Source organism: Clarias gariepinus, chromosome 16, assembly GCF_024256425.1.
Source record: "Clarias gariepinus isolate MV-2021 ecotype Netherlands chromosome 16, CGAR_prim_01v2, whole genome shotgun sequence".
Lineage (NCBI taxonomy): Eukaryota > Metazoa > Chordata > Actinopteri > Siluriformes > Clariidae > Clarias > Clarias gariepinus.
In genome coordinates, this window is record NC_071115.1 from 16,930,171 (window position 1) to 16,952,805 (window position 22,635).

The window sequence follows — 22,635 nt, forward strand, 5'->3', positions numbered from 1 at the left end:
AATCAAATCGAACGCAAACCCATGCATTGTCTCCATATACTCCCGCTTGCAGTGAAATTGCAGTTTTCATTTCAACGCTGTGGTGGAGGCTGATGCACTGAGCTGATGATAAAGCTTCAGTTATGTGTTGCGTATTGCTGTTAGATCCACTTGTTTCTGGAGATAATTGATTAATACGTTTAAAGGTATATGTGTGTATGTTGTTCGGTTTTTCTTTAAAAACATAAATAAATAAAAATCCCCAATGCCTAACTGGTGTAATACTGCGCGCACAAAGAGCCACAGTACTGCAGTGTTTAGCATTCTTACTCCTTCAACTCATCAGCTGAATAATTAAGGCCTTTCATGGGGTTTGTGAGGTCTAAAGGGAGAGGGCGGAAATCATTTAGCTTTGTGCTGGCTTTTCACTAACTAACCGAAATTACACAGCACCGCTTGAACTGAGCAGCATTCGCCATGATGTATATATTCGGTTTCTTCCAAAAGCACCAGCCAGAAACACAAAACAGCAGAAGGAGTGGACGACGTCACTAGGATCCACACCGGGATCCTAGTCGTCCGCACACGCCCCTCCCAACGGTGTAACTGATACAGCTGTGAGATTAATAACAGCGGGTAAGAAAGTAGTACGGGGCTGAGGCTGTGTTTTCACCTTGCAAAAAAGCAGACACTCAGTCTGAGGCAGGTCTATTTGTGCCGCCATGCCTGTAACAGACTCCCGCTTTCATTTTCAACTAAACAAACAAAGAGATTTAACTCAGGCGTGAAACTTCTGCTCTCTGGGTTTCAGTTGGGCTTATCTTTTTCCCCCTACCCCTGGATCAGATAAAATAGTTTTGGCAGTTTCTCTTGAAACTCTTCTTTGAAAGCTGTGACCTTGTGTCGGTTTTGACCATCGTCACAGACTGTGTGAAACCACTTCCTCTAGTTAATCTCTATTTTTCTGTAGAGGTGTATCGTGGGAATCGATCTCAGCTGCGCGTTGTAGCCGGCCATCTCTTCGACTGCTTGTGCTTTCTGTCCGTTTGTGGGTGTCGAGGGACTTCCCTTCACGGATGCTGGGAATGGAGGACCATGGGGGGGGGGGGGGGGGGTTGGTGCGGAGGCTATGGGGAAGAGATCATGATTGCTTTAGTTCTTGTTTTACTCAAACTGGAGCTGAAATCAAATTTCTCGTAACTCCGTAGTGTTTTGATGAAGCTTTATTTGGTGTTTCCTTATAAGCTTACAGCCCACACAGGTGTCCACGGTGGTGCACAGTCTATTTGACCATGTTACTTACTTAAAGTCTACCAGCTGTCGTTATAATAATCCTTCAGCAGGTAACTGATGATTGCGAAGATTTGCGAAGCAAAAAAATTTCCTGTGAGTCATGATTGTGGAGGTAGGCCATATTTAAAAGTTCCAAAAAAAAAGGATAGGAGGATAAGTCAGTTGATTGAATCTCACGCACTACTTCCACTCAATTAATTATCTGTGCTGTCATATGTATATGCAAGTATGATACTGTATGAGATGTAAAAGTCACAACTCATTACGGTTACATACCAAAGGAATGTGCTCTCTCTCTCACTCACTCTCTCTCTCTCTCTCTCTCTCTCTCTTTAATCTTTGGCACTTTGAGCAGCACTTAGGTACTTCCCTGAGAACGTACTTCCACTCAGCCCCCGTTCTTTTCTGACGTAACGGCAATCCGGTGCAGATAAGCGTCTGTCCCGAGTCACACGTGACCACGGACATTCAGGATATTCACCCCAAGCTAATGAATGACAGAGGGTGGGACCGGGGTGCTTTTAACATGAAGAACTGGAAGAGGAAGCAGATTTGAGATTAGCTCCTGTGTTCCAATAACATACACTTTTTTTCCTCTCTCTTTCTCTCTCTCTCTCATTGGGTGTTTTGTTTATAGACGAACAATGCTACCAGAGCATGTGTAACATAAGAGTAGGACTTCTAACACGGCCAGAAGCACAAGCAGTGGAAGGAGAGAATTAGAATGAGAAACAGAGAAGGAGGTTCGCATTCCAGTGAGAGACACCTCAGTCTGTGTGAAGTTCCTGAAATGGACAATACCAGAGCAAATGGCTAATCGAAAAATAGACAGCCAGTTTCAGCAAGGTCATGCAGCCTTTTGCCTAAAACAAATTGGAATTTTGGAATTTTCTGGAAACAAAATTTTTTTTTTCTGGGTTCGGGGAAACGTAGCTGCTCTTGTTAGACATGCTGTGGCTTGAATAAAGCTACCAGAAGTCACCCGCAGGGGACAGATCGCTCGTGGAGGGGAAAAAAAGCACAGACCCAGTTTCCGTTCGAAGCTTGGTTATGAACAGTTTTAATGAGCTGGGAAAGTTTTGTCCTCCCTTGCCCAGTTCTCTCACGCCCCCACATTCTTGCTAATGTTGCACAGCCTGAAGTGGACAGCAACACCACTAACCTCACAGCCTGTAGCCCAGAAAACTGTGAGAACCCTTTTCCCCACCATTCTCTGCGTGAGAGACAGCAAGAACATAAAAAAAAAACTTTTATGGTGGATGTTTATCCTTTAAAGGTATCATAGTTTGCTTTTTTTCAACATTGTAACATAGGCCTCAGATGTCAACCAAGGTGTGTCTACTAATGCTCCAGCTGCAAGACCCCTCATATCTCGAACTTCCTTTAGTTGATTCCTCCTGCGAATACATCGTTACAGTTACATCGTAACGAGCTTCTACAGGCCGACACTCAGCAGAGAATAATGGAGAAGAACAACAAGCTGCGAAGAGAGAATCGTCATAGATGAGGTCATGGTAGAGTAAAATATAATCGGATAGTTTAAAACCCAAAAGCCAATACAAAAAACGAAGAAGAACAAAAATAAGATAAGAGTATTTGTTTTTTACTCGTGTTTTTTAAAATGTATTCTAAATTCTAAAAATTACAAAAAAAGATAATTGGTGTAATAGGTTCCATTTAATAGTTTTGTGATTTACTGTTTCACAATACTTTAAGATGATAAAAGGATGAATGTCAGTACACAAATACTGCAAATAGCGCCTGTAAACAATGGTAAAAACTTCCTTTATTACAAGGAAAACATTACAAGACGTTTAAAAGGTAAATTATAACTTTTTATATAATCGCTCATTCAAAGGCTGTAGAACAAGATTCAGCTTTAATTTGTCAGTCTTTGCTATTTGATTTAAGACATTAAAGGTCAGCTATTTCTGGATGAGTTCTTGCATGAACAGTATTGTGTCAAGTGCATTTGCAAAACCCATCAAGCACCATGATGAAACTGACTCTCATTAAGACCCTCCCGTCCTCCACCACCCTAAGTATCATCTGTTTTTATGTTTTTTATACTTCACAAGTAAGATAGCACCCAACACTCGCTCTTAACATTAGTCCTCCAGTGAAAGTGTCATGATGCACGTACGTCATTGCTTCAGTGGCAGTACAGAGCACAACATAATTCATTTTATATGAATAAATAACTTAAATCCATCAGTTCAGTTCAGTGTTTATGGCAGCCAGTTGCTAAGTAACTCTATATGAGAGTCCTACATGCATCCTGTCTACAGTGACTCTGTAATGCGTAGTGACTCAACAAGCAGATATCCTTAAAAAAGTTAACGGGAATCCTAATATAATATGATTTACCATCGTCACATCACCTTTATTCTGCTAACGGACGAACGAATGTAATGCTGTGTTCAGGTATTGGTTTAATGGTTTTCAATAAACATTTGTGCATCACAATATAATGGTTTTAATGCTTAAAGTTAAAAATGAGAACATTTGTATTAACAAATTAAACAAATCATTAATTCTGTTTTTGTATTTTTAAGGATTGCTTGTCCACCTTTATCGCAATAAAACTGCATCTCGCCTCCAAGTGGCGCAGTGGTAAAGTGCTCGCCCTATCATCCGGAGATCGCAAGTTCAATTCCCGAGAGATGCTGTAACCTCTCGCAGCTGGAGGTCTAGAGAGAGCTGATTGGCCGAGCACTCTCAGAGGACAGGGATGAGAGGTACTTAGTGCTCCCACATCAATCAGATTCTTCAGTCAATCAAGGGCATCTGTGAGCTCACGCAAGCGAAAGGAGCGGATAGCGCTGTCCTCCAAGTGTGTTATGCCGCAAGCAGTTGCAGTTGGCTGGCAACACGTGGTTCGGAGGAAACATGTGATAGTCTTCGGCCCTCACAATTCAGTGGTAGTAGTAGCCTTAATGTGGGAGCCCCCTAGTGACGGGGAGGAATTAGAGATAACCAAAAATATGGAGAAAATAAAAAACAAAACAAAAAGAACTGCATCTCATCGCCATCATCCCCAAAACAAAAAAACAAACACTTGATTCCAGTAGGACTCGAGTCAGTCCACATAATATAAAAATTAGGAGCATATACACTGTGATAGAAACTAGTATAAAATCACATAATACTCTTACAACAATCCATTACAAAATGCAGCAGCATTCTCACTTTCTACGTCATTTCTTGATGAGAAATGCGGTTGTCTGAGAAATAAAGGAAATGCATGTAAAGTGGTCTCAGCAAGGTGTCAAGCCGCCACAAGGCACAAAGAAGCTTCAGTGTGCCCTGGCACTGGAACGATGTTCTTCCAGTTGAGATTGTTGTTTTTGATGGTGGTGATGACTATGGAGACCATACATTTGAGTAATTTATTTAATTTTTTAATTTCATTTTTATAATTGTATAACTTCCAACTTTGAACTAATTACTTGTGCGCACATATCTGGATGGAAACATTTCTGCCTCATTTCATGTGAAACTACAGTGCCTACTACCTACTACACTTTCAGAGCATCTAGTATTCACAGCAGACACAGGCTGCCTTATATCACGAGTGTGTTTGAAAGTTTAAAATATTACATAAATGATGATTCTTTCTACTTTCCTGATAGAATTCTACTTTTCCCACAAAAGCCACTAGGGAATGTGTGTGTCTAACCTGAAGTCGTTGCAACCCCAATTACTTTTTATTTAAACTTTAATAATTGTAACAGGTCACATGTCATCATGTGGTAATGCATACAGCTTGAAAGGTTCTGTTAGTCGTGTTCTGTTCCTTTTAAAATCATCGTACATTCATAGCTGAGATTATTTAATCAGCTGCTGTTGATCGATACGGATGAGTTTGAAACCAGTTTTAGTCCGTGGGGTCCGAAATTACTGACGTGACCTGGGCGGAGCTTGAGTTGGGCACCTGATCAGAGGAGACAAGTGGACCCAAAAAACATACAATTTGTCCCAAATGTAACACATCTATTGTGTGTTTTATTTACTGAAATTATCGCAATCATAATGGTGGAGATGAAATAGCTCAAATGGCTACGGTGTTGTAAAATAAAAAGTGTGTGTGTGGGGGGGGGGGTTGTTTCTTGTATTCACTTTTCCCCACTTTTTTTCTTTCTAATCACTGAATCTCCCAATGACATCACTGTGATATTCACTTTTTCTGTGCAAACTTGGAGAAAGTCTCCTGTTTGTCAATTCATGCAGTTTTGGCATGGTCTATGGCTCATGCTCTCAGCAAGGAACACGGAAACACACACAGAGGCTTCTGTCTTCTCCCCCAGACACCACTCAAGTCTGCCGTTGCTATGACGACGCTGCACTTGGGATTGGCTGAAGTCCAGTAAAAAAAAACAAAAAAAAATTTGAAACTGTCATATTGTCATTGTAGGTTGAACACGTTGGTCAGGTTATTTTAAATCAGGTCCATGTTTTTGATCCCCCACGCCTCAGTCCACACTAGTGTGCTCTTATGATGCTTTTCTACCCTCCTGATTTACCAAATGAGTGTAACCACAATCCTCCCAGAACTGATCCAGTAAGAGTGCGTGGCTGTGCGCCTGCTGTGTGTGGGCAAGCATGCGCTTGCAGCAAGTATGTAGGCCGTCGTGCACTGCAGAGCAACGTGAGAACGCACCCCCCCTCACGGCCAGTAAAATCTGATTTACGGCGCAGCCCAGCAGGTTCAAGCCAACGTATTTCCTTTTCTCTGGGACCAGCTTTGTCATCGTCAACCCCTTTCTTATAAGTCTACGATCATTTATCAGAAGCCGTTCTATCAATTGAGAACATTGAGTGAAAAAGCTTTGATGACATTTTTTTTTCCTCGCCAAGTTTATTTGTATGCCCGTAAGAAGAAGAAGAAGAAAAAAAAAAACCGCTGATTTACTATTCTGCAAGGATGCACTTGCAGAGAATGGGCTTGTGGGTAAATTTAGATTAGCGTTAGCGGTAATTTTATCAATTAAACGACCCTTTTTCAAGACAAGATGACAAGATGTCATGTATAACAGTGACGAAATCAGCAAGAGATATCTTCGACGAAAAAAGACGACACTAAAATCTGGTTTAAGACAATCAAAACTAATAAAACATCTGTCTTTATTTCCGCCAACATATAATTTTCGTCCAAATCCGCTACGATATAGTGTTCATTCATTATGTCACGAGCAGCGGTATTTCCCGGGTCACGACGTGCGGTATATCAGAACTAGTGTGCGAGTGCAGTGACGGGCAGTTACAAGCTCGGTCATCTTTAACTTTTTGTCTTCACAGCAGGTATTACTCGGGCCAAGAGAAGAGCTGATATTTGGGCCTCTTTCTTCGCATTGAACTGGAGAAAAAAAAGCAGATTTGTAGAATATCGGAGGGGAAACAGTGTGGGCACAAAATTGCTGGGAAAAATACCACAAACCTGAAAAGACGCATCAAGGCGCATGCCATCAAAAATTTAAGAGTAGTTTTACAGCCTTTTTTTTTTGTTGTATGTGAGGTATTTTACAGCTGACAGCTGACTTTACAACAGTCCAAGTTCATATTTTTTTGGAAAAAAAAGGTTTTAAAACACTGTTTGTACTGCTCCTATTGGTTTGTAGTAAAAAAAAAAAAAAAAAAGAATATTGGACATGCATCAGTTGTTTGTAATGATTAAAATAAATATAATTAGCTGAACACTTCAGGTGAAAAGATACATTTTAAATGTTAAGATAATTATTTTGTTTGAAAAAAAGGTTTTGGCTAGACTAGATGGTTAATTAATAATACTATTGCTAAAATGTTATGTTTTCATTGACCAAACCTACAATAAAATGTCTAGACTTTTAGTCAACTAAAACTTGATTAAACAAAAATAAAAAAAGATTGACTAAATATGATAAAAACTAACAGGGACATTTATAAGACTAAAATTTAAAATACCTGACAAAATTAACACTAATCTACTATAACTGGAATGCTGACTGGCAGAGCGGGTTTAGTGATGCCTGGCATTGTGGGAAATGTTTTTGGATGTATGTAATATTACATGCAGTAGATCTGAAGTGGAGGTGTAGCGCAGAATGAAATCACTCCGTCTACACTACTGTGATTTAAACAATATGGAGTTTTTCGATATCCTTCCTGCTGGTCTTTTCCACTCACTCTTCCACATACTCACTACCTCTCCCCTTCTCCACCTCATAGTCTCCCTTCCTGTGACTTCACTCCTTCTTTATTTATCGTATACATCCTCCTCATCTTCCTCCCTGTGGCGAGACAGCGTGAAGCAGCTTACAGTGGGGGAGCGACGCAGTGTGAGACAGACGGTGACTCCCTAATGCCAGAGCCAGCCACAGGTTGTGGTTTGAAATCAAGCAGGGTGGACCCTCACTTGGTCCCAGCACCACACTAATGTCTGTTCTCTTGTCACATTACAAGGTTTGCCTGTGTGGGTCATTAGAAGGAAGTAACAAACTTCCTTTTGAAACGAGTTTTTTCCTCTTTTAATGCAAGCGTTTGTGCCAGCTCGATGGGCTTGGTACTTCCCATGAAAGTGCCTGGGGTTTAACAGCCCATGCGTACAAATAAAAAAAAATGTCCCAGTAGTGTTTGGACCACGAACAGTTAGTACCCTTTAAAACGATACACGTACACACATACATACCAACTTTTGTCCGGCTCAAGATCCCCGTCATGACTGTGGCTTGTGGTTGTCTATGACTGGATTTCGCCTTTGTCCACTTCCCTTCGCAGCGTTAAATTGCTCACTTACACCCGCATACATTCATAGGACATTCATAGTCTGTCTGAGTCGCCAGCTTTCAGGCTCCATTCCTTAAATTAGCTCTTTCTGAGGTAAAAAAAAAAATAAATAGAAAAGAAAAAAATCTAAAATTTTAACTACAGTATATAGACATGACCACAAAAACCAAGATATGCATTTCTAAACTTTTTTTTTTTGGATGGGCTTTTCCCCGGTTTCGACCAATCACAATGCATATTTCAAGGTAACCAGCCAATGAGAGAGCCCACCCACAATCTCAGTACATATGGAACCATCAGATGGTGCGAGTGCATTGCCAGACTGGGTAGTGAGAGAATAGTGCCCAGTTTCACACCGTGAGGAGTGACAGACTGCAAGCCGAGGGTTTTGGGATTCGATCATGTGAGAAACGACACAACAGATGGAGTTCGTTCAGAACGGACTCCAACATCTAGAAATCACACTTCATCTAGACGCAGTGCTTAGCCTGCCATCTTTTGCTAACCAGAGGGACAAGTGTCTGTTGCATCTACAATGAATCATTGTATTGTATTGAGCGTTCTGGTAATTAGTTTCAACAAATAAAGGGAAAGCAGTACATCCTGTTTAATTTAACTAGTATTTACTTGGTAATTCCTCTGCCCAGACTGCACACTGGTTACAGGCTCCCCCGCGAAGAGAAAGCAAACTTTCTGATGTCATCTTGCCTCAATATTACAAAATCCTTTCCTGCTTCCCAGATTCATGTTCCCAACCGTTAAACCATGAAAACTGCCTTGGCTCTGCCTTGACGTTTAAAAAGGCACTCGTCCTGTATGCCAGTACTCTGATTTACTGCTAAACCCCAGCGCGCCTTATCCCCTCTGCTTTTTGGGTGGGGAAGTGTTTTCTCTTAGGGGAAAAAAAGAGGGGGAAAATGGCATTTCATCTTTCTCACCTGTTCCTGCTCACACAACCCGCCGCCCCCAACATGCGCAAGCACATAGTCTGTGAATAATTAATGGAAGAAACAAACTACAGGCCAGCGCTGTTAAAGCCCCTCTCAGGGGCCATGTGTGTGGTGCAACTGGCATTTGCAGAGAGAGAGAGAGAGAGAGAGAGAGAGAGATGCCTTCCAGATGTTTAAGCGATGAGGTGGCTTTTACTGAAACATTACACATTCCCAGGGAAGTTTGTGGATATAAAAAAAAAATCATCTTCATAATCTGTCAAGTAAGTATGTACATCCCTACAATACAGGCTTTCCTCTTCACTTCTTCTCCAGAGGATCCTAATGTTATTTCCTGCCAAATGTCTTAAAATGTTTATCATTTTAAACTGTGTACTGCAGCTACTGAGAAGCCACACAGAGGTATTGTGTAGGTGCGTAGTTGGACGGATAGCTCACGTGCTGACAGCGTGATTGCATTTACAGCTTCCATTTTAAATCAGAGTTGAGGCTGAACATCATCATTTCCATTTAGTTCTTCAGCTCTTCAGTGCTCGTCTCTTCACCCGGCACAGTGAAGGATAACACTCGGCGTGTACAGCAGTACAGACTCCGTGATGGAGGATGCAGTTCATCAGGCTCAAACAAACAAACAAACAAACAATCTAGCCACAATTTGCGAGTCTGATTTTTGGGACCACCAGACCCACCGCTTAAACGGTTCCCTGAGATGATTTTTCAATTGCAGTGATTCGATGAATCGTGTCGTGTGAAACCCTCTGCATTAGTCGTGCTGAGAAACGGTTAGTAAATGAGAGTCCAAGAGGAAATCATGTGCAGCCCAGAATAATAATATTAAAACCGTCCTAAAAGAAATTTTACCATATATCAAGTTTTTTTTGCATAAGAACTTTTTAGAACTTGCATCTCACTGATTTTTACTGACTTAAAAAAATATATATATTTATTTATTTATTTTGGACCTGTTTTGCCTGTGTACAGTATAGGCTGAATGATGTCACATGCTTGCTTCTAGACAGGAACTATCTGAAGCATCTTTTTAAGCTGCTGGAAAAAAGCTTTCCCGAAGTTGTGCGTGATCCGCCTAATCTTACTACGATTGATGTGAGAGTGCAAGTATGCCACCCCTTAGCCTCGAGAGAGCACACCCAATCTGCTCCCTACGATCCAGACCACGGATGTCTGTAACATTAGCTGTTATTCTAACTCGCGATCTACAGATGATAGCTTTTACTTCGGGCCACTCGGCAGCTTGTGCATGACTGGCACAGAATCTGTTACATCTGCGGCTGATTCCAGTTACTGGCTGATCGATTGGGGTAGATTTTTTTTTTTGTTTTGTTTTTTCTGCCAAGGAAAAAAAAAACTCATGACATCAAAACACGATGAACGGAAAATGACTTTCATCAGGGAGTGCTTGTGCCTCACCCTTACATGCATCAAACCAGCCGCTAAAATCATGTAGCGTTAGCATTCTGGGACATTAAATTCTGTGTAATTTGAACATGATATTCTCTCCTGCATGGACCTTTTTAAAAAGCTTACTTCTCTTCACTGAAGTCCATCTCAAATGTTCCTGGCTGAATAGTAGAAAGAGTGTAGGGGACTCATTAAGGGTACTTCACTGAAGGACTCTTAACCTCATTTGCTATGTAGTGTAGTCCCAGTTAAAGTGAAACTACAAATCATTTAGCGTTTCTTACACAAGTGCATTAAAGGAACTCTGAAGTGTTTCTCGGCACGCTAAGACTCAACGAGCAGGCTCCTTTCAGTCTCCTGGTGCTGACGGTCTCCTTTGTATCAGAGTTAAACATATTATTTCTTGTGTGGCTCATAAACCGAAGAATCAGGAAAAAGTAAGGAGATGAAAAACACGATTAAATAAATCGCTCCTTACAGAGATAAAACAATACTAAAACGTCAAGTTTCACGATTTTTGGGGTTTTTTTTCAGCTGACATTTGTAATAATTCAGTCAAGGTTACGTCTTTTGACAGTGAAACAGATTTTTATTTTATTATCTGTGTGATTCCTTGATGCACTCTTTTTGATTTTATGGTTGTTTCTACTCTGCGTAAACGTCTGAACAAAATGGACGTCTGTTTTAGCCTGATCTGTTTGATGGTCAGCATTTTTTTTTTTACTCTTTCTTCTTCTTCTTCCAGTCAAGATCTTGGCTATAAACAGGAATGAAAGCTTTTCTAAAACGATGGTGTGCGGTAGACATGCTTTAGGAGTTTGGCAGAATGGAGACCAGCTGCAGGCTCTCAGGATGCGTTTTTAAAACTTTTCTGCTTGATCTGAGCGTTTGAGCTCAGTGTGAGTCTAAGCATAAATCTGAGCATCTCCTGACCCATTTCGGCATCCTGTAACTACATCCCGCTGACTAAAGATTTCTTACTGACCCTCTACTTTGAGTTAATTGCGTTTTTTTTTTTTTTTTGAAGAATGTTCGAATGATCTGCTGTCTAAAAAATTTTCATAATAATGTTTGGAGAGCCGATTAAACGATGTGCTTTTGTTTCTCTTTTGTTTTGCAGTACTGTGTGCAAAGAACCTGGCGAAGAAAGACTTCTTTCGTAAGTAACCCATAGGACCGGAGAGTTGTGCTTCATTTCTGTAGCTTCATATAAATCTACTCAGCGCTTGAGTCATTCTGTGTGTTTGAAGTGCGGCGAACGAGATAAGTATCCTTTTCCCCACGAGACGACAGAAATATATGGGTTGGTTTGTAGATAAAGCAACCCTGACTGCATGGCGCGTCGTACAAAACATTAATGTGTCTCTCTTTCTTGCGTCTCTGTCATGCTCAATCACACGACATGGTGCACAAGGTATGATAACAAAAAAAATGGTCCTATAACCTAATAAGCAAAATCAGGAAGAATCAAGAGCGAAAGAGGGAAAAAAACACAGTAGTATGTCTGCTGTTGGTCTGCAGTTATTATAATAACAGACGAACAAAGTAGAGGTGTGCCCCGCGACTGCTCCCTGACACATCCATACATGGGACAGCAGGGAAAATGAAAGAGTTTGTGTGTGTGTGTGTTTGGAGTTGTTTGGGTTCTGGGTGTCAGAGTAACAGGTTGTCAGGGTCAGCCACCCAAGTGCCAGCTACTGCCTCATGACAGCACCGTCTACAATTCTGTGTATGTTTCAGGGCTGTAGAATTTTAAATGATTGTAAAAGGTCTAGTATTTAAATGTGTATTCAAAGCTGAGTTCTGCAAGTGGAACGTTAGAGCCTGTTTTCAACCTCCACACATTCAAGGAATTAAGTTTAGGGGGCGGAGCTTGGACTAGTCCATGTTCGTATGGTTGAGGAGACTGTTTTGGGAAAAGGGGCAGCAGGCTTCTTAGATTTTTTAAATTTGTATTCAAAATTTGAAAAAATTAATAAATTTACTTGAAGTTGAACGCAGCACAAGTTTGCTAAGTGAAGATTCCACACAGAAAAATTAAAGTGTGTTATAAAAAGTGTGCATTATTAAAGCACGTTTAATCTTTTACATTTTGTTTATGTGAGTCGTTTGAATATGAGTGGAACGTGAAGCGTGTAATCTCTATTCCAGGCCTGCCTGACCCCTTTGCCAAGGTGGTGGTGGACGGTTCAGGACAGTGTCATTCCACAGACACTGTGAGAAACACTCTTGACCCCAAATGGAACCAACACTATGACCTGTAAGTAACACACACACACACACACACACTAGATAGATAGATCACTTGTACACAAGTGCACATTCTTTTCCCATCCATCTGAGCACACACTCGCACATACACACCATCCCCATCACATTACCTCTCACTAACTCAGTTCATGGATACTGTATCCTACACAATCTATTTTTGTCTCACACACTCGGATCCAGTTGCTGCTGTATACACACACCTTCGGTGGAAACTTGTGATCTGCGTAGTGGTGGCAGTGCATCAGATTAAAATAATCCTGAATACGTCAACCGTTGAAACACAATCTCTGTTTAACAGTAGTCATAGACACACCTCAAAATCGGAGAGGGTTTTATCAGTGGAACGAATTCTTTTATGGCTGTGTTAACAAATCAGACAATTTTTTTCTTTTTTTATGTACTAATTTTAAGTGTTTTCATCCCCCGTTGTAGTGTGCACATTTTAGTTTAAGTATTTCTTGCATTGTTTGGGTTATTGCTCCACAGCCTTGCCTGTCCGTCTCTTAGTATGAGTGTATGACTCAGCTGTAATTACTCAAAGCCCTTTATCATCACACATACACTTACTAATAACACTATATTATATAGTACTAGCTAGGACCTCGTAATGCTCTCAAAGCAAACAAAAAAACCCATCTGTTGTAGTCCGTATGCCTCAAGGGTCTACATATTGTGCATTCTGAGATGCTTTTCTGTTCACTACAGCTGTACAGCATGGTTATTTGAGTCACCTCAAACCAGACTGGCTATTCTCTGTTGGCAGCTCTCATCAACAAGGTGCTTCTGTCTGTATAACCGCAGCTCACTGAGTGTTGTTTTTTTTTTTTTTTTTTTACCACACCATACTGAGTAAACTCAAGAGAGAGAGGGGACTGTGTGTCTGTGTCGGTGTGTGAGTGAATATTTCAGGAGATCTGCAGTTAGTCTTGTGCCACCAACAGTCATTCAGCATCATAATCACTGAAATCACATTTTTCTAATTGATGATATTAACATTTTTCATGAGCTGCCTGATATTTTTATCGCTGTCACACAATTGCCTAATCAGATAATTGCATTAATTAGTACGTGTATGTGTTCCTACAAAAATGCTCTGAGAGTGTAGATGTGTTCTGTGGTGATTTAGATCACCTTCGACTCATTTAGATCAAGTTAACAGCAGTGTGCAGAGGTCATGCCGCTTTGAATATTTCCTAAAGAAGCTTAAATGTAAGTAACTGTGTCACCATAAGCACACTCAACAATGGCGCACGCACATGCATACATTTGTATACACACACACACACACACACACACACACACCTTGCTCAGTCTGCTGACGGTAAGCTGAGGTTTTAAATAAAAATAGCAACTGTTCCACCAGTCGTGTAACTTTTCCCAGAGTCCTAATCGAGAGTGTATATGCAAGGGAAAGAACGAAGGAGAAAGTTTCCAGCGATTTCTCAAAGTGGGCCAACAGCAGAAGGAAGCCCATGTCTCCGTTTGTTTGGTTGCCGGGGTAACCGGACATGTCCTCCCCAGTTCCCCATCGCAGGGTTGCAGAGGAAAGTGTTGCTGCTGACAACTCAAATGAAACGGAAGCTTCATGTAAATACGGTAGCATCATTCTACTTAAGCATTATTATGATGTTGCATACCAGCGGTCCATAAACACCATTTGTTTTTAGCAGATTATGATTTTGTTTGTCTATTAAACCAGTTATTTTTGCACCACTAACGCATATTCTTCTGAAACGCAGAATGTTGAGCTGGCGATCAGCAGTTAGTGTATTTGACGAGGGTGAGAGTAGTTTTAAATTCTTGCCGGTACTATGTGGACCAAAGTTGGAGAGAATAAACCGAGGAGGTGGTGGACAGTCCTTAGAAAATTATGAAATTTGCTTTATATTTTTTACTTATTCTGCTTGAGAGCAGCTGACTTTTAGCTTCCCAACTTTCAGGTTTGATTAAATCCCAAATAGCATAAAATAAAAAGCTAGTGTGCTATGTGGGTTGTTTAATCCCTTGTCCTACACGGCAAGTAGTTCCCTTAGTCAGGTGTTAAAGAGAGATTTGTGGTTCAGCCTTGTATTAGAAGCTTGTTAGGTTTGTAGCTTAAGTTAGTCGTAAAAGGAATTGTAATGGGAAGTTTGGATCGTTTTTTGTGACTCTTGTGACTTCTTTGAATCTCGTTCATCAAAATGAACAAATCTTTTTTTGTGTCATTAAGTTAATTTCGTTCTTTTGATCAGAAATAAAATTAATTGTTATATTTTCAATAAACACATTGCCAACACGTCTACATACATACTGGCTATAGTTCCAGTAATAAAAATATTACAGTGCAGCTAAAGACATATTACGATACACAGAATGAGCGGCTCAACCGGTCTGAATCGTTTGTTTTCTTGTCACGTGACTTCCATACACGCTATGCAGTGCAGTACACGGGAAACAGAATTGAGCGCTTCTCATGAGTCTTCTAGTCCGAGTTATTTGTTCTTTTAAAGCTACTGCACTGCATAGTGTCTATGGGAGTCACGTAAAAAAAAACAAAAAAACTTACGATTCGGACCAAAAGACTCGAGCGGTACCTACTAATTTCTGTTTCCTGTACATAACCTACGAAGCTTTTGCGATACTTTCTGCATGTGCGCCCAGTAGAAAATGAACGAGTCACTCTTTAAAACTTTTTTTTTTTTTTAAACGAATCATTCATGAATGACTCATCACTAAAAAAGAACAACACGGATGGTTCAGAGGCAATTTGGAATGACTTAAAAGCAATTACTAAGGAGAAACAGTGTTGTTTAAGATTACATAATGTTATTAGATACGTTTTGTTTTGGTTTTTTTTGCTGAAAGTGCTTCTGTGGCTGGTTTAGAGTCCCTGATTTGACAGGAATTTTCAGGCAGCTTCCTCCTCTTTCCAGTACTGCATACCGTATCAACCTAATTTCACCCGTCCTGGTGACCGACAGGTATCGCAATTAATGATTGTTACTGCTATGGCGTGAAGTGATGCATATAGTTAAATTTCCCAGTGCTGTTATGATCTATATCACCACTTGTGGAAAGGCTCCCACCCAATCAGAGTACTCTGTTAGAACTGTAGTATAAAAAGTAATATCAGTGTGATGGTGCTTGTCTAAGTACTGAAATGAGAAGAATGTCAGCTGGTAAACTGTTCAGTTGTTCTCTTCAGCCTGAGAGATTGTTAATAAGGAATATTACAGCTGCTCTGAGATGAAGTTTTATATATATATAAATGTGTTGTATATGCTTCTGTGAATAGCTGAGTTTTTTTTCATTAAATGTTAGTGTTCTTTCTTTATCAGTGTCTCCTTTGCTCTGTAACTGGGGGAAGCAGGTGGACTCTGTGTTCCCGGGGCGCAGCTGGCCCTCTCATTGAGGATCTTTTGGCTCAGTGAAAGTCATGCAGTTCATGCCAAACACTCGTGGGCTTCTCTCACTATCCTCAGTACACGCAGCCCATATCCATCTCAGCTCTCACTGCCCAGCACCTGCTTACTCCAGCTGAACTCAGATCAGCATGTAAAGAGCTCCACACATATACTGTCTTTCTGCTTACTGTAAACATCTGCATGTTTCGAGATCTTTCATTAACTAGTGCAAAAATTTTTGCAAACAGTTACACCATTAGAAGACGATGTTGGTTGAGGGAAAAAATAACCCCTCTGTTTAGCATTTATCTGGACAAATAGCTTTTGCAAACTAGCAATAATTCTCCAAGGTTCTCATGACTCATGCACAGTGAAATGACCATTTAGGCAGGTTATCAGTCCTTTTTACATTCCGGTCAGGTTTTGGCATGAATTCTGTTCATGGTTCTTTTACAAGCTGTTGTAATGTCTGGAAATAAGCATAGTTTGGCATGCTTGAGCATTCCACATAATTTGGATCACTCCTGAGCCGTAGACCTTTATTAAATTTCTGGTGCTGCGAAAGCGATAAATGTTTGTTTTCTAGAGAAGCAGCGATTTGTTTGGGCTTCCTTGGCCCATTCACTGGCTTGCCTTGCTTTGGCTGAACGTCTAGACACGCTTTCCATTGCCCCTTTAGTTTAGGCTCCTTTCATCCTCCCACCTCTTCCTTTTTCTCTCTTTTGTCTAACAGAGGATTCTTTCATTTTGGCCTCCTCGAACAAACCCATGACATTTCAGACATGTTTGGAAGTCTTGCAGACGAGGGGTTGTGAGCTTTGAGCATCTGGTTAAACGGAATGTTTAGGGTTTAATTATTATCAGGAAGTGCAAAGCGTGTGTGTAAGATACATGAATCCTGGGGGGGAAGATCAAGCATTTCATATAATGGTACAAAGAGTGTAAATTGTTTGATTTATCCCAATGTTTTTTCTCTTTACAGATACATCGGCAAGTTGGACTCCATCACTATTAGTGTGTGGAACCATAAGAAAATCCACAAAAAGCAGGGAGCTGGCTTTCTGGGCTGTGTACGTCTCCTGTCCAACTCCATCAACCGCCTCAAAGACACAGGCTGTAAGTATGTGTGTGTATGTCTGTGTGAGTGTGTGCATAGTTGCACTTGTGTTTTGCTTACGTGAATCTTTAAGGGACTAGAACTGACCTCGGCTCTCAGGAAGCGTTTACTCAGAATAATATGTACGTCGGAGACCAGAAGACTCTATGTCTATGTCTGGATGTAAATGGCACCGTCTATGCCTGAGTCGTCTGCTTATGTTTCTTCTGATTTTGAAATCGGAGGTCAAATTTTTTTGGTGTTTCGCAATCCAGACTGCACAGACGGAGCTGTTTTCTGTTGTCGAGTCTTTTGTCCAACATCATGGCCGTGGTCGTGGAGACTCCATGGATTGATTGTTGTGTGCAGGAGCAGGCTCTTTAGGGTGCCAGAGTGGCACAGTTCAGTCTGGGGAGACTTTTAAAACAACCCATTTCCTAGAAAACCCTCAGGCTCATTTCCTGAAGAAGTACAGGAAACCACGGGCCTCTCCCACAGCTGGGAGGGATTCCTCTCTATGCCCTGCATTTCTTGCTGTCTGTCTGCCTTTCTTTCTTATGTCTATTTCTCTTTTGTCTTTCTTTTCTTTAGAACATATTTCTTGGTAATTTCTGTTACTTCTTCCTGACTCTTTATAAAGCTTTTTTTTAGATCTTTATTTTTTTTTAAGTTAAAGTATGTGGTTGTGTGTGTGTGTCATTTTCCCCTTACAATTTCAGCCCATGTTAAAGTAACTTAAATCCCTACACTTGGCCTTTTTTTTTCTGCCTCCAAACCAAAAAAAAAAAAAAAAAAAGTTTAACTTTTTGCCTAGTATATTTCACCCACTTCCGAGTGGCATTATTCTTACATATTATAACGGTAACTAATGTGGCGATGGCCAAATTGCAATGGCTAGATGATTGGGTCAGAGCATCTCCAAACCGTGGTCCTAAGGAAGGAAAAACCGCTGAACCAGAGACAGGGTCATGAGTGGCCAAATCTCACTGATGCACGTGAGGAGCGAAGGCGGTCCTGAGATGATTAGATCTAATCGAAGGGCTACTGTAGGACCTCAAAAATAGGGTCCAAAAATAATGTATATATACACTTTAACATGAAAAAATATATGCATTTTTTCTGACGGTGACATGATGACATCAACAATGCTTTTTTAGATTTGGCAGAGAAATAACATATATTATAAATATATATACTTTTTTTCATTGTTTTATATATATATATTTTTTCTTTTTTTTTACCGTTATGTTAAACAGTCTCCTAACAGAAATGAATAGTTATTGCAATACGTATGAGTATACTATATCATTACTATAGGCCTAACTAAAACCAACCGTTTAGTCTAGTCATACATCTTGTGTGTCCTACTTGTTATTCCTGTCTCTCTCTTCCTGTCCTGCAGCACAGAACCAGAGATCTCGCATCTCTCTTTTTAAAGACTACAAAGAATAAAGCAGGCTTTGTGTACAGGCGCATGCACACACACACACACACACACACGCACGCGCACACACACACACACACACATACACACACACACACACACGCATATGCACCCTAGGCTGTCAGACTGGATCAGAGTCAAGGGAATTACCACACAAGTATAAGTTGGACACGCACTCTTTTAGGTGACTCATCTTTTATTGTTATGATGAGCTTCAGGCTCATGACTGTACTTCATTCATTTTAATAGTCTTTGCGTCTAATCAAAGCTGGGTGTTTAATAGGTGAGCTATATTTATGTTGGTGATGCTTAATTCTCTTTCTCTCTTTTTCTCTCTATTTGACTTTCAGATCAGAGATTAGATCTAAACAAGTTGGGACCCAATGACAGTGACACTGTGAGGGGTCAGATAGTAGGTATGTATCATTTATATTCTATTAATGTCTTTCTTACTATGTCTGGTTCGCTTCTTGCATTCTTTCTGATTTAAAGTGTAGCGAATATTACTACTAGCAAACCCAATGTGATGAATGATTATCCAAAAGAGATTGAGTGAATTATTTGAGTCTTGTTCCTTTTAAAAAAAAAAAAAAAAAAAAAAATTTGCGCAGCATTCCTGTCTTCCCACTCGAGTATGTCTTTCTGTGAGTCAGCTCAGAGGTTCTCTGTAATGACAGTTCACCCACTGTTCGCTGGAATCATGATGAGGCGCATACCTGTGTAGGCTGACTCACAGGCTGGAGATATTCAGGATAGAGAACCTGTTATATGTATGTGTTTGAGTGATGCTGCAAATGCATTTTAACTATTTAACAATAGTTTCCAAATGTTCCAGGATATAACATTTAACGTGGAAAATTTAAAAACAACCATTTCAGTTAAACATGGGCGATATGCCGAAATTCAGACATCCAAACATCTTTATCTCCATCATCATTGATTCATAAACCTGTTTCCTAGTAGTATGTATGTATGTATTTTTTTTATACTTAAACATGCGAATATGGAGAAACAAACCCAAGACTACAATGTTTTTTGCAGATCTGTACTATGGTAAGTGCCACAAAGGCAGGTTTTGTTTCTATAGTTAAGAGAAATCAGTCTCTGCCTATTAAATTGTTTGCATGACCCAGAATGCAGGCATGGGTTCAACACCCAGCTTTATGTGCAGGTCTTTCATGACTGCTCACGCTGTTTTTTATTTATTTTTTTTATTTTTTTTCTGAAGCATGTGGAGCTGCAAATCCTCCACATTATGTCGACTTTGGTAGTACATTTTAATTATAGGAGAAAAGCCTGACTGTAAAGTTAGACTATAAGTGACACCCTGATACGTTTGGCCTTGTCCGTGTCCCTCAACCCAGAGTCCCAGCTCCTATAAAAAAGACCTCTCCTAAGGCAGAATGGTCCACCCAGGCTTTCATGTGGTAACTCTGATGTACCCATAATCTAAAATGTAAAGCTAAAATGTTAGCTAAGCCCTTAAAAATGCCAGAGTAACTGTTTTGGATTCTATATGTAACTTCTTTTTTTTTTTATACATGCAGTGAGTCTTCAGTCCAGAGACAGGATTGGCACTGGTGGGCCTGTGGTGGACTGCAGCCGCCTGTTTGACAATGATCTACCCGATGGGTAAAGTTACTGTAGCAGAGCCTAGCCTTAAGACCTCTGCTGTGTTTTAACTGCACATAAATATTCATTTTATAGTGCCAGACTCCTAATAGTGTGTGTGTGTGTGGTGCAGCTGGGAGGAAAGGAGAACGGCGTCTGGTCGGATTCAGTACCTGAACCATATCACACGCAGCACGCAGTGGGAGAGACCAACCAGGTGAGTGATCTGGACATGAGGCTGTGTTTATAAAGTGTAAACTCCTTGTTTAGTAACTCAAATAGAAACTGTACAACAAAGCTTGGTGTATTAATAACATTGCTTCTAATTCTCAGTGGTTGAACTGCCAGGTTAGAAACTCTTCGACAATCAGCTCTGTCATGTCACTGCAGTAGTTGTTTTTTTCTCTTCTAGTGTAGTAATCAGTTGAAACAGATTATCAGTATCAACTTAATTTATTTTATTAATTATCCTTCTGTATTATTAGATTCTCACCTACTGCAGTTGTAACTAGTAAAGCAGAAGGACAACTCACCAGTGTTACAGACAAAACTATAAGATGTTACACACAGTGTGTGAGTCTGGTGTCATTGGCACATCTCAGCAGTATTCTCACAGTCCGTTTTCATTTTATTTTTTTATTTTATTGATTAATTAATTAATTTATTTATTTATTTATTTATTTTATTTTTTTTATACATTTTCCCTGTAGTGCCTTTCAGGACACAGATTAGGGGTAGTCTTTAGGTGAAGTCCTGTGCCTTTACTTAAAAAGTTAAACCAGTCCTAGGGGGAAAAAATTCTTTATAAAAGCCAAAATAAGATGTTATTTAGCAATAGTGGAGTTTTGAGATTAAAGCTGAGAAATCAGATTTGATTCAGATTGCCAGTTTTTAATATGCACTCCTACCCATCTGGATCACTTCTAAGACCATTGCAGCAATTTGAATATGGCAATGATGAAAGAGTCTTAAGTGATCCCTTGTATACACCAAATATGTCTGGTCTACAGCACAGTCTGAGCGTTTAAACCTTTGAATATAGGGCCAAGATAAAGTCCTTTTTTGTGGGGTGATGCATTTTATGAAACTATCTCTGTGAATTTATGGCTGTGTATTTAACATTATTTTATTTTATTTCCTCACCCATTTTATATTTTCTAAAAATCTAGACTTTGCCTAACCTCAATTTTGAAAGTATTTCTGGACCGAACACTTTTTTTTTTTCATTTGTTTGTGTCCCTCATTATGTCTCTCTCTCTCTCTCTCTCTCTCTCTCAGGCCGGCATCAGAGTACTCTAGTCCTGGTCGCCCCCTTAGTTGTTTGGTCGACGAGAACACACCCATCATGACACCCAACGGGGCAGCTGGCGCTCAGACAGGCGAGATCCGAGTGCAGGAGCGGCGCGTTCGGTCTCAGAGACACAGAAATTACATGAGCCGGACTCACCTGCACACACCGCCGGACCTCCCTGAGGGCTATGGTCAGCTCACAACACATGCACATGCACTAAGACAAATGTGATGCATCCAGTGTTGAGGGACGTTACTTTTTAAAGTGACTAATTACATTTCAAAATTGGACAGGACAGGAATGTAGAAGGACAGATGGTGGTGGACTTTGCAAAGAGGATGGAAATGGCAGTAGTAAATACTTTCTTCCAGAAGAGGCAGGAACATAGGGTGACATATAAGAGTGGGGGCAGAAGCACTCAGGTCGACTACATCTTGTGTCGACGTTGTAACCTGAAAGAGATCAGTGACTGCAAAGTGTTGGTAGGGGAGAGTGTAGCCAGACAACACAGAATGGTGGTGTGTAAAATAACCCTGGTGGTGAGGAAAGCGAAGAGGACAAAGGCAGAGCAGAGGACAAAGTGGTGGAAGCTGAGAAAGGAAGAATGTTGTGAAGTCTTTAGGGAGGAGTTGAGACAGGCTATGGGTGGTCAGGAAGTGCTTTCAGTTGACTGGACAACTACAGCCAATGTGATCAGGGAGACAGGTAGGAGGGTACTTGGAGTATCATCAGGTAAGGGGAAAGTGGACAAGGAGACTTGGTGGTGGAATGAGGAAGTCCAGGAGTGTATACAGGGAAAGAGGCTAGCTAAGAAGAAGTGGGACACTGAGAGGACTGAAGAGAGTAGACAGGAGTACAGGGAGATGCAGAGTAAGGTGAAGGTAGAGGTGGCAAAGGCCAAACAAAGAGCATATGAGGACTTGTATGCTAGGCTAGACAGTAAGGAGGGAGAGGGGGATCTGTACAGGTTGGCAAGGCAGAGAGATAGAGATGGGAAGGATGTGCAGCAGGTTAGAGTGATTAAAGATAGAGATGGAAATGTACTGACAGATGCCAGAAGGGTGATGGGAAGATGGAAGGAGTACTTTAAGGAGTTGATGAATGAGGAAAACGAAAGAGAACAAAGAGTAGAAGAG

At 40.6% G+C, this 22,635-nt stretch overlaps 1 protein-coding gene across 1 annotated transcript in view; it reads left to right on the plus strand.

The window, feature by feature from the left end:
- The window catches only part of smurf2 (SMAD specific E3 ubiquitin protein ligase 2), a 50,741-nt gene that overhangs the window by 10,105 nt on the left and 18,001 nt on the right, over positions 1-22,635 (plus strand). Inside the window, exons 2-8 of the mRNA XM_053514287.1 lie at positions 11,524-11,562; positions 12,555-12,663; positions 17,040-17,173; positions 18,948-19,013; positions 20,145-20,229; positions 20,342-20,425; positions 21,487-21,689. Of these exons, the coding sequence (XP_053370262.1) occupies positions 11,524-11,562; positions 12,555-12,663; positions 17,040-17,173; positions 18,948-19,013; positions 20,145-20,229; positions 20,342-20,425; positions 21,487-21,689 (720 nt within the window). The remainder of the gene's footprint in view (positions 1-11,523; positions 11,563-12,554; positions 12,664-17,039; positions 17,174-18,947; positions 19,014-20,144; positions 20,230-20,341; positions 20,426-21,486; positions 21,690-22,635) is intronic.